Source organism: Sinocyclocheilus grahami, unplaced genomic scaffold (genome assembly GCF_001515645.1).
Source record: "Sinocyclocheilus grahami isolate Dianchi unplaced genomic scaffold, SAMN03320097.WGS_v1.1 scaffold695.1, whole genome shotgun sequence".
Taxonomy (NCBI): Eukaryota; Metazoa; Chordata; class Actinopteri; order Cypriniformes; family Cyprinidae; genus Sinocyclocheilus; species Sinocyclocheilus grahami.
The window spans coordinates 1019650-1031266 of record NW_015505874.1 but is presented as its reverse complement, the minus strand read 5'-3'; the positions used below and the strand labels follow the sequence as shown (position 1 = coordinate 1031266).

The 11617-nt window shown below is 37.6% G+C and overlaps 1 protein-coding gene across 4 annotated transcripts in view; it reads right to left on the bottom strand.

Moving 5' to 3' along the window:
* Positions 1 to 9464, bottom strand: part of LOC107559721 (pre-B-cell leukemia transcription factor-interacting protein 1-like) — a 12806-nt gene extending 3342 nt beyond the window's left edge. The window contains exons 1-10 of one of the 4 annotated variants that reach the window (XM_016243634.1): positions 9073 to 9464; positions 6861 to 6952; positions 6678 to 6765; positions 5875 to 5969; positions 3636 to 4257; positions 3270 to 3500; positions 3016 to 3039; positions 2081 to 2112; positions 1911 to 1973; positions 1530 to 1707 (exon numbers count right to left, since the gene is read on the bottom strand). In XM_016243634.1, the coding sequence (XP_016099120.1) occupies positions 1530 to 1707; positions 1911 to 1973; positions 2081 to 2112; positions 3016 to 3039; positions 3270 to 3500; positions 3636 to 4257; positions 5875 to 5969; positions 6678 to 6765; positions 6861 to 6926 (1399 nt within the window). In that variant the 5' untranslated portion in view covers positions 6927 to 6952; positions 9073 to 9464. The remainder of the gene's footprint in view (positions 1 to 1529; positions 1708 to 1910; positions 1974 to 2080; positions 2113 to 3015; positions 3040 to 3269; positions 3501 to 3635; positions 4258 to 5874; positions 5970 to 6677; positions 6766 to 6860; positions 6953 to 9072) is intronic. The other 3 variants (XM_016243637.1, XM_016243635.1, XM_016243636.1) reach the window with 3 other exon arrangements.
* Positions 9465 to 11617: the final 2153 nt, after the last annotated feature.

The window sequence follows — 11617 nt, the reverse complement described above, 5'->3', positions numbered from 1 at the left end:
AAAACTCGCGTTTGAATCATCAGTGGCAAATGATAAAAGAAAACATACTTACGTGAGTCAGAACTGCCTTTTAGTCTAACGTTACTCTCCCAGGATCAGTAAACAGTCCTCCATAAAATGTGCTGCACACATCTGCATATTTGGGTTGAAGTGTTCTGGAACAGTGTTGTAAATACAACTTAACCACTGATTTCTAGTCGTGTCCTCTTTTGGAAGACCAAACAAAGTAGTTTCGCTTTCAAAACGAAACACAGCGTCTCACACATGGAGGCCTAGAGTGAGCGGCAGCAGCCTACAGTGAGCAGAGGCCGGGGGCTAGCGTGAGGAACGGCCAGAGGGTTAGAGTGAGCAGAGGCGGGTGGGCTTGAGAATGGCTCGGCCGGCGATTTCGACGAAGGAGTGTCCGGAAGGACATGTGATGACCCCGGGCTGGACTCTGCTTCATCCACAGTTAAAGCCGATCCGGTGATCCACAGCGCAAAGTTGTAGTATTTCCTCAGCGACCAGCACGGATCAGCTCCAGGCATGACGAAGCGGATATCGTCCTCTTTTGGAAGACCAAACAAAGTAGTTTCGCTTTCACAACGAAGCATACAGCGCCTTCACGACATGGCGGCGGCAACAACAATACTACAGCGAGAATAAAAGTTACGCCTTCTTTCTTTGCATGAACATTTGGGCGGTGTTATGCAAATCTTCCCACATCGTGACGTAGACATGTGAGGGCGTGTTAGAACGAGCCGTTTTAGGAGGGCGTGGCTGACTCTGAACTTTGATAAAGAATATCTCTTTGGATTTGAGACTTTAGTCTTTGCAAATTTACAGATCTTCTTTATGCACCAAGAGCTTGTAACACTCCAAAGAGAAAGGAAAAATTGAAATCGCATCATATGACCCCTTTAACAATATTTATTCTGAGTAGTTTGAGGTTGGTGAGATTTTTTTTTAATGTTTTTGAAAAAGTCTCTTCTGCTCACCAAGGCTGCATTTATTTGATCAATAATACAGTAAAAGCAGTAACATTGTAATTTATTATAATTTATTACTGTGAATTTTCAGCAGGCATTACTCCAGTCTTCAGCTTCACGTGATCCTTCAGAAATGATTCTAATATACTGATTTGATGGTGTGCAGGAAACAGTTTTTATCATCATCAATGTTGGAAGCAGCTTCATATTTTTGTGAAATTGTTTTTTCTAAGATGAATAGAGGGTTCAAAATAACAGCATTTATTTGAAATAAATATTTTGTAACATTATAAATGTCTTTAGTGCCACTTTTGAACAATTTAATGTGTCCTTGCTAAATAAAAGTATAAATTTTTTTTTAATATCTTACTGACAACAAACTTTTGAAGTACTGTAAAAGCTAGAAAAAAAAGCTAACAACCTCATTCTCATCTTGTTAAATCAAAAGATGTCTTTTGGCTGTTAAATTTACATACCCTATCCACTACGTCCAAATTTAAATGTTGAGTTTTAACATTTCAAATACTATTCATGTGCCATTCCCCCTCTCTCTCATCCTACCGGTAAGCTTTGTGAGCTCAGTGACTCTTGCTCTCAGTGTCTGTAGTTCTTCTTTTAAACCAGGCAGTTCAGACAGTTGTTCTTTCATCTTAATGTTCTGGTTTTCCAGCGCTCCCTTCTCAGTGTTATGCTTATCTGCCGCCATTTTCAGAGCCTGGTCCAACTCCTCTTTCTGTGACTGATCAATGACAAAGAAAGACTATGAGTGTTCAACATCTGAAAATAACATAGCCTATAGACAATGCAACAAGGCCATTTAGTGGAAAATTGCATTCACTTAGAAAAAGAACCAAAAGACTTTGTATATGACGTTTTCCCTTTTAATGTCATGAGATGTACTTAATGTCATAAGGTTAAAGTTGAGGAACTTGGAGGACTAACCTCAATCTGAGCCTCTAATATATTAATTTGTTTATTCTCTTGAGCAAGTTTATCAAGAAGTTCCTGGAAACAGAGACAAGTCATCAGAGAATGCCACAGGTGAAATCAACTTGTATACGTTTGGCAATAATGAAACCGAGCAAAGACAAAAAATAAAGCAATGCACGAACCTGGTCACTTAATTCTGTACCCTCAAAATCATCTGTGGGAGAGAAAAAAAGATTTGTACTGTTCTTTGAGATTTCACAGACAAGATGAAGTGAATTACAAAACTGTTAGTGTCAAAAACTCAACCGCTGCAAGTAAAAGTCAGTGTAGTTTATGCAACAGCAGTCACACAGTTCTGGAGTTAGATTGTTTTTCATGTTGTGTCTGGACATATGAACCAGGTCTCTCTGTAACACGCTCAAAAGTTTGGGGTCAGTAAGTTTTTTTATTATAAAAATATTTCACAATATTACGGTTTCTACTGTATTTTTCATCAAATAAAAACACTGTTGGTAAGCAGAAGAGAACAAAAATTTGAAAGAAAAAAAAAAACATTAAAAAATCTTACTGACCCCAAACTTTTAAAATGACAGTTTTACTCAAAAACCTAATCGAGTTGCCTTTTGATTTAGTAACCCTGGCATCCTCTACAAAAACTTAATGTCAGCAGAATTTCAGCATTAAGCCATTTCAGGGTGAGGCAGCCACTGCTGAAACTAAACGAATACAACAGTGAAGTGTGCAATTTCTTGCCCCAAGTGACACCAAACTGCAATCTGATTGTTTGAGTAGCCTGAACAAAAGTGTAAGTTTGGGAAACTCCCTGTATGTTTGAGCACTGGAACGCTGTTTGACAAAAGGAGGCACAGAAATTACACACTTCAACTTTAAAAGGGAGGTGTAGAAGCAACCAGCTGTTAAGCCCAGTGCATCAGCGGTGATGATATAAGCTGATGATAGAGGCTGCCCTCAGGTAAATGCACCTTTTTCTCCACTCATTTGTTAACATTTGAATATGCGATGGGAACGAACTCTACCATAGGCACTGTAGGGCAACTCCTATCCACAAGCTCAAACACAAGCATATACTGCTACCTAGCTCAAACTATGAGCCTAACATCAGACAGGTCAACCACAGAACCTGGAGGCATAACAACATGAACGTAACCACTGAAAATGGGAAATTAATAGTCTTTAATGTAAAATGAGGTGTGTACTCATAACCATCGGCTAAATATGAATTATTCAACAGCTATGCACAGCACAACTGATGCATGTGAGATCTGTTTCATAGGAACCATTACAGAATGTGATTTACATTTGTGAATCTTTTTTTTTTTTATTTCAGTGTCAGTGTCACTCAAAACTCACCGGAGAAAAAGAAGGATCCAACGCAGAGCAGGACCAATGCTCCTACTATCAGATGATTCAAAGAGAAACCTCGTTTCTCCTCTTTCCTTGCTGGCAGGTTGAACTCCTCCTCTTCCTCTTCCTCCTCGTCGTCTGAGCTTCGCTTCAGCAGTATGGTAGGTTGCACATGTCTGAGCCTCAGACCATCATCTTCTGCTGAGGGACCTGCTGGAAGTTCAGCACCAAGAGATTCTGAACATTATAGAAAAAAATCAGGAGAATGAGATAAGCAGAAATATGGTAAAAGTGGGTGGAAACTGAAGTAATGGGGGAAGAAAAATCTTCATTCACATGTATTACTTAATAAACATTTTTTTAACCTCATACCTGGTTCTCTGATTACATCTGGGAATTTCTCTGGCAGCTCTATGTCTTCTTTCTCAAAAGTTGCCTCCTCCTCAGTCTCAAATGAACCAATGGTTTCCGGATAAGGGCTGTCAGGGGCGGGGCTTTCTACTGTGGAACCAAATCCTGTATCAGTCTCAGAGGGCGTGGCCAGAGGCGGGGTTTCAGGTGCAGGATGTACATCAGCATGAATATCAAGCACATGAGCTGCAGAAGAATCACTGATTTCAGGGATTGGGTTTATGTCTGCGGTAACAACAGGGACATCTGGAGAAGAGCTTATTTCTCTGAATGGTTTGGAAGTGGAGGGGATTTTGGACTCTGGTTCAGGGGCGGGGCTTTCTTGGACTGGAACGTGCTGGCCAGGGAAAATATCAGTAACGTCCTCTTCAGTGGGTTCGTCAAGGACTGACTCGTCTGAAAACTGGAAGGCCGATTCTGTAGCGATGCTGAAGGGAGCAGCTCCCAGAAGGTCACTGTCAGGGGGAGAACTGGTGATTGTGTCATGGATGACAGGAGCATGGATCTCAGAATCAAGCTCTGTATCGGTATGACCAGACGCTGCCATTTTCTCAAAAAAATCCGGGGATGTTTCCTGGCAAATCTGGATATCGGACAACATACAATTGTTAGTCTTTTAGGAAGGAGACAGTTTGGCATTAAAGGTCCCATATTGTACACCTTTCTGGAGTTTTATTTTAGGTTTTGATGTCCTTAAGAATATATATTTGCGGTATAAGTACCAAAAACCAGTACTCTCTCAGGAGCTCTGCTGAGAACAGGTCGATTTTGGTCTGTCTAATTAATATTCATGAGCCTCTCTTCTGATTGGTCTGTTGTTTTCTGAGTGACGCACGGCCAGGCCAACCACAGGTAACTAGGGTCAGCCGACGTCACAGCGCTTGCTGGAGGCAGCAAAACAAAGGGGAAACTGGAGGCGGCCCATTCAAACCAGCGCAGATTCGGCTACATAAGGAGCTTAAAATATCATCTTGTTATGATGTTAGGTGCCAGAATCGACGTAATACAGCCTCAAATAAGAAATTTGATCGCATATCTGCTGCCACTGCCAGACAAAAAAACGACTTCATCATGAGTCATGACTAGATATAGACACGTTGAGTTTGTCTTTACTATACACGTTATATGTGATCCACCTCTTAGTAACAATCCTGTCAGATCGTCCATCCTTTGAGTGAGAATGTAAAGTTACAAGTCGGCCGATCTGGTTTAGTGGTTAAAGTTAAACTTTTCAACATGTTTCCATGTTGTCGTTGCTCGGCAATGGCATGGACGCGATGTTGTCTGGGGGTTTGGCAATAGGAAAGTGGGACGGTGGGCAGTGCTCGGGGTGGTGACTGAAGTCAGTGACTGTGTAGTTCTAACGTCAACTTTTTACGGAAGTCACAACGGTTCATGAAAAATAGCTAGAACTTTAAGCAGGCTGTGTGCATTTTACTGTGGACTGACTGTTTTGAAACTTATATGGTAGTTAAATAGCCCCTAGACCTCAGTAATCGTGAAAAAAGCCAGGAAATTTCAGTTTTGACAATATGGGACCTTTAAGTATCAAGAAAAAGTCAATCTGCACTTCAAATTCAAATGACAGGCACCACTTTTAGTAGGATTAGTAGATGAACAGAGAAAAATATTATTATTATATTAAAATATTTAGATATTTTAGCTTCACTCTGATCCAAATGTAAGTAGTGTTTTACGGGGGGTTTTTTTACATGCAAAAATGGAAATCTGAACAAATGAAATAGACTTAATCGCTTGCACAATGGAAAAATTCAGATTCAGGTTGAATTTAAAGCAGCACTGTGTAACTTTTTCTGTGTTCAAAATTTGCAAAATGTATATAATGAGCGAGTACATCATGAATTCATCTTCCAAACCGCATTTTTGTCTTATTCCGAATCACTACGGTACACTTATAAAAAGTACTTATATTTGGACTATTGTAGGCTGGTCGGGTCGTCACCGCTGCGGAGTAACACATACCTGCGTGAATCGCTATAGACATAAACTTAGAGAAGTAGCTCCGGTTAGAATGTTCTTCCGCGGGATGTGTGCAGTTCTGTTTATTAACCGCTAGAGCACCAAAAGTTACATAGTGCTGCTTTAAAGAACAAGTCATACTTGTGCACAGTGTTAAAAAAATGTGCAAAACAAATACTGTGATAGAGAATGACAACTGAACGTCATGCGCTGTACATACCGGCAGTGATGCACTGACCTGGTGACCCTCCTCTGACAAAAAGGTCTCCACCATTGGAGGTTCGGGGTCATGCGACCTCACCTCCAAAGAGCTTCCTGAAATAAACACCATTTCACATTACAAAATCTACAAATTGGTGTTACAACTAAAGTCTTCAGATGATGCTGATTCGTTCAACAGTTCATATAAGCAGCACATTAATATACACCACAGATCAAAAGTTTGATTGAATTTTTTAATGTTTTTTTATGTCTTTTATGCTCACCAAGGCTGTGTTTTTCTGTGATCAAAATACAGTAAAAACAGTAATATTGTGAAATATTAACAACTTGAAATAACTATTTTAATGCATGTATTAACTAATTTATTCCTGTGATGTCAAATATACATTCTTCAGCAGTCATTACTTCAGTCTTGAGTGTCACATGATCCTTCAGAAATAATTCTAATATGTTGAGTGGTGCTCAAGAAACAATTCTTATTATATAACCAAAGCTGAAACAATTGTGCTGCTTATTATTGTTGTGGAAACAGTGAAATTTTTTTTCAGAACTATCTGATAAACAAAAGGTTCAAAGGAACATTTTTTTTTTTTTTTTTAATAATTATTTTTGTAACAACAATCTTTGCAGTCACTTTTGATCAATTTAATGTGTCCTTACTGGATAAAAATATTAATTTCTTTATTTTCTTTTTTAAATCTTATTAACCCCAAACTTTTGAACAATAGTGCAAACAAATGTATTTGACTTTTCGTTTTAAATAAATAAAAAGTAGCTTTAAGGAGCAATTAGGTTTATAACCTGCTATTTCCTCTGAAAGACTGGGTGCATCTCCAATACTCTCCGTCCCATCATCCACTGGTGCTGTAGGGTCCACAGCAGCAGCCTCCTAAAAGCCAAAATTGCACATCACTACATCTGATTCATTCATACAAATGAGACAATATCACTAACACAAGCATTTTGATAATATGTTTTGCAAACCTCCGGAGAGAGCAGAGTCCAGCTATTACTGGATGACCCGGTGCTGCCGGTGCTGTTATCAGACATGGCCCTCTTGTGGCTCTGTACAGCACCTACATTGTGAAGATAACCACATTCAGAAAGATTAGTTTACTACAAGTATCTAATGTTCTGCCTAGACCATCATATTCAGTAAAATGAGCTGTAGCATACATTAATATTCTCTCAAGAATTGTACTGATTTCATAATTAACACTCCGCAAACAGAGTTACTGTACCGATTTTGATGTTTGACTGCAATAATACACACCCTATAACTTCCAACATTTGCAATTAGTTTTAAATAGCAATATTTACACTTTGAAATTCATCGTAGATGATCACTGAACACAAATATGCAATTTTATTGGATCGTCTTTGTTACATCCAATGGCTCTGCATTATCAATAACCCCTAAACCACCTGTCTTCAGAGCATAACTCAATCATTTATATTGATTACAACATATACTGAATTTAAGTCAATCATAAATATGTCTTTCAAAGAAACATTACTACTATATCCTGACAGTAAAAGATGTTAATTGTCTAAGATTTCAAAACTGCCTCTTCTTTTTGACAACTTTGTCACTACCCTCATTAAGCGAGTCCTATTAGTTGCAAGCAACATTTGAAACACAAAATAGTTATTTTAATAAATGCAATGTGCACAATTTCATTTAGTCAACATGCAAGATTTCCAAAATGACTGGTGACAATTCAATAGATGTGATCTGAAGCTCATTCATTCAAGCGAATGCTATTTGTCAATATTTATATTACATATTTGACACATTGTGTTTGTATTTGACAGTGATGACACATAATAATTGACAGGAAAGGAAAAACACATGAGGAAGCTTGAACCCACACATAGATGATCAGTGTTGGGGAAAGTTACTTTTAAAAGTAATGCATTACAATATTGCGTTACTCCATAAAATAGTAACTAATTACGCTACTTAGTTACTTTTTATGATAAGTAATGCATTACGTTACTTTTAAAATCTGGACATGGCTTGCTTGTTTGTTTTTAAAATAAAAAAGTTCTATTTTTGGCAAATATAAAAGCCTTTTCACACCAAAAGTGAAATGAATAAGCCACAGGCTGAAGGAAAAGTAAATTTACGTCCGTACAGTAGAATGCAGAAGAAGTCATCTCAACACACTTCAGCAATAAACGAAAGACACACAAATGTGTGTCTAGAGTAATTTTTGCTTATTAGTATGGTTGAACTGGATCATCGACGGTCATAAGCAGACATTGGTTATTAGAATGGGATTAAATGCATAAAGGATATTTGTGTTGTTTAACATTTAATTATTGCAGGTTTGCGTCATATTCTGAGTTGCATTATTTTTTATTCATTTTGAGGAATATTGAATCTGAGTGAGATGAATGAATGCATATTCATATTTATTTTAGAACTACAGTAACATCTGATTTCTCTCAACATGGGGACAGGAGAGCTGTCAATCAATAAATTGGGGGGGAAAAGTAACTTGCGTTACTTATCTGAAAAAGTAACTCAGATATTCTCTTGTAAATTAAAAAGTAATGCGTTGCTTTACTAGTTACTTGGAAAAAAGTAATCCGATTACGTAACTCGCGTTACTTGTAATACGTTACCCCCAACACTGTGTAGATGATACCGCTTGAAATGGACAGGTTTACAAAACAACAATGCTTCACAATGCACAAACATAATATTTCCAGGGTTTTTTTTTTTTTTTGCATTCCTCAAGGATCGGTGAACCCAAGCACACGTGTTATATAATCCACACTGGCGCAGTGCTTACCTTATTTATTCAATTAGAGAGAACCGATGTAACGTAATCAACAAGATAACGATTACAGCTATTACATAACAACAGTCAAACACAAGCCACGACTAATACACAAGAGACTGCTGCAGTCTATAAAGCCACACTCAGAGCGTGACCAAACATGGACGGACGGCCTCGTTGCATTCCTGGCCTATTGTTTATCGCGTTTAAATGGACATATTTAATTGGGTAACGCGCTGTCATAATGGTGATGCGCTGCGTATTTACATTGTGCACGGTGACCAACTCCGCGTTCAGCAGCACCACACGCCATTCTGAATGGACACAACCCTCTTCCGCACGAAATAAGGATCCTTACCTACTCATTCCAGGTTATATACACGAGTGCTGTTATATTAAACGCTTACCGTGCTTCAAACGGCCTCAGACGAGTTGCGCAGGCGTTATTCCGTCAGCAATCGTTTAATTTCACCACTCGCGAACTTCGCAACTTCGGGATTCCGAGTTTGCGTTTCTCTCCAATGGGACTCCGATACCGTTCCGCTCAAACACTGAACAGCCAATGGGAGTAAAGTGTCGTGTCGCGCATTCACACAGCTCGTTTCAGCTGTGACTGACAAAGGCAGGTGAGAGTGACAATCTAAACGTGAAGCGCGGTGTTATCGTTGACTTGAGGGGAAGTAAAGACCCCCAACAGCGTGCATTAACTCCTTATATATAGAGACGAGACATGTTCTCCTCCAGCAGTCTAATGGCACGTCTACACAACAAGCAGTGTTGCCAACTCATTTTCAGGGGAAGTTCCTAAAGGCAGGTTCAAGGTTGATTCGTTGCTAAAAGTTGCTAAATTACGTTGTGACGTCATTACGTAATCACGATGCAAAATTGTGTCAAATCTCAGCAAAAACATATATATATTTTATATATGTTCATTTAGATTTGTTCGTAGCAATATAAATGCATAATATAACATTACAATATAAATAACTATTTTTAAATTCGTTGAATTATCGAAAACGTACACATTTTTGAACGATTACAATTTAAGTTTTATACTTTAAAGCGGTTTATTAGTTAGTTAGTTAGTATGCTGCACTCTTAGAAAAGTAAAAAATAGTGCACAATCTACTGTGTTAATATGAAGGAACTTTCTGGATTTATTTTTCTACAGGTTTTTGTACCTGCATTTTTAATTACGCATTGTATTTTGTGTTTTCAGGGTTATAACGGATAATGTCCTGGAAAGTTACTAGCACCTTTTCCATTTTTCTGCATATTTTTCCTACAGTGTACTAACTCATCAACAATCACAGGTACAAGCTACTAACAAAGTGTCTCATAAATGAAAAATAACAGTATTCAATTATTATTATTATTATTACTATTAAATTAAACAATTGCAAATAGCAGCTAACTTAATTCCTGTAACGTGTGTACTGCTAGGTATCTTTAGTTTCCTCGTTTTGTGTAATTTAAATGGTAAACTGTGCCTTTTTATTGTTTGAGTCACTTATCAAAAGTTGCTAAAAGCTGCCAAATACATTTTAAAAATTAGCTAAATTTGTTGCTAGGTGCTTTTGGAAGAAAAAGTTGCTAGGGTAGTCTGAAAAGTTGCTACATTTAGCAACAAAATTGCTAAGTTGGCAACACTGACAACAAGAGCCAAATCTGTTGGGACTTCCCAAATGTCTGCTACAGCTGGACTTGCCTAAATAAACATTTCTCTGGTGTTACAACACGGTTCTTTTGTAATTAACGCATTGCTAAAGCAAATAGATCTTTATAAAACATTGCTGTATTGTATTAAAGGAAGCATCAAACAACATACTTTAACCCAGTGGTTGCCAAACTTTGTTTTCCAGGGGACCCCTATTTTAGCATTCAAATATTTAAATCTTTTTTTTTTTACCTTTACCTTCTCATTGATTTTTTTTAATAAACTTTTTTTTTTTTGATGTTACCAACAACGTTTATAACATTGGCAATATAAAGTATTTCTTCCCAAACCAATAACGCCACTTGAATCTTGAACAAATTGCTTTGCAAAATGATTACCTCTCTGGGTTGACTTTAAAATAGACATAACAAAAAAATTAAACAAAGCTCTTAATATAGAACCTCGTGATATTTTACTTTGTTTTCAAAAACCCATATTTTTCTGAAAACAAAATTACATGATTGATCTGTTAATTATTGTAGCAAACTTTTAGGCCTATATTCATAACTCAAAGATAACTCAAAAGAAACCATCATATATCACCTCTTGTAACACTGATTTTAAAATATATTTTGAAACCCTTTCTAATATGAGATCACAAAATAAGAAGTTTATGAAAACAATAAAAATTCTAAAGCTTTTTGAGTTTAAGTAACTGCCCTAATATTAGCCTATAGCACTTTTTATCCTAGTATTTTTATAGCCTATGTTTATGTTCCTTTTTTTCTTTTTGTTGTTGTTGTTATTCTGTTTTACATGCTTTAAACTGTACAACAGCCTTGTACTTGTATGTGATGGACAGAGGCGGACTTAACCATTAGGCAAAGGTAGGCGACCGCCTTGGGCCCCCAAAAGCCAAGGGCCCCCTAAAATGCTTTTTATATGCGAGATGCGCGTTCAGTGGGAATGTGCTTCTTAGCAAAAGTAGGGCGATGAAGAAAATGGGGACGGAATCTATTCATAAAAACGGAATTTACTGTGTAACGCGGAATGTAACGGAATGAACGTTTCGTTTGCTATTTAAGCACCTGCAACGCTCGCGGTTGTCGTCTGTAGTAGCTAAATAGTATTTTTGCCATTTAATATTCACATACACTGGTCCATATCGCGGTTTGATTGAAGTGCACTGAATTGCATTTGATTTATTCATTCAATATTTGATGAATTCCGTGACATTGCTCGTTACACAGTAAACTTCTGTTGTGTAGCATTTTGAATGTACAAAAATTAAAGGG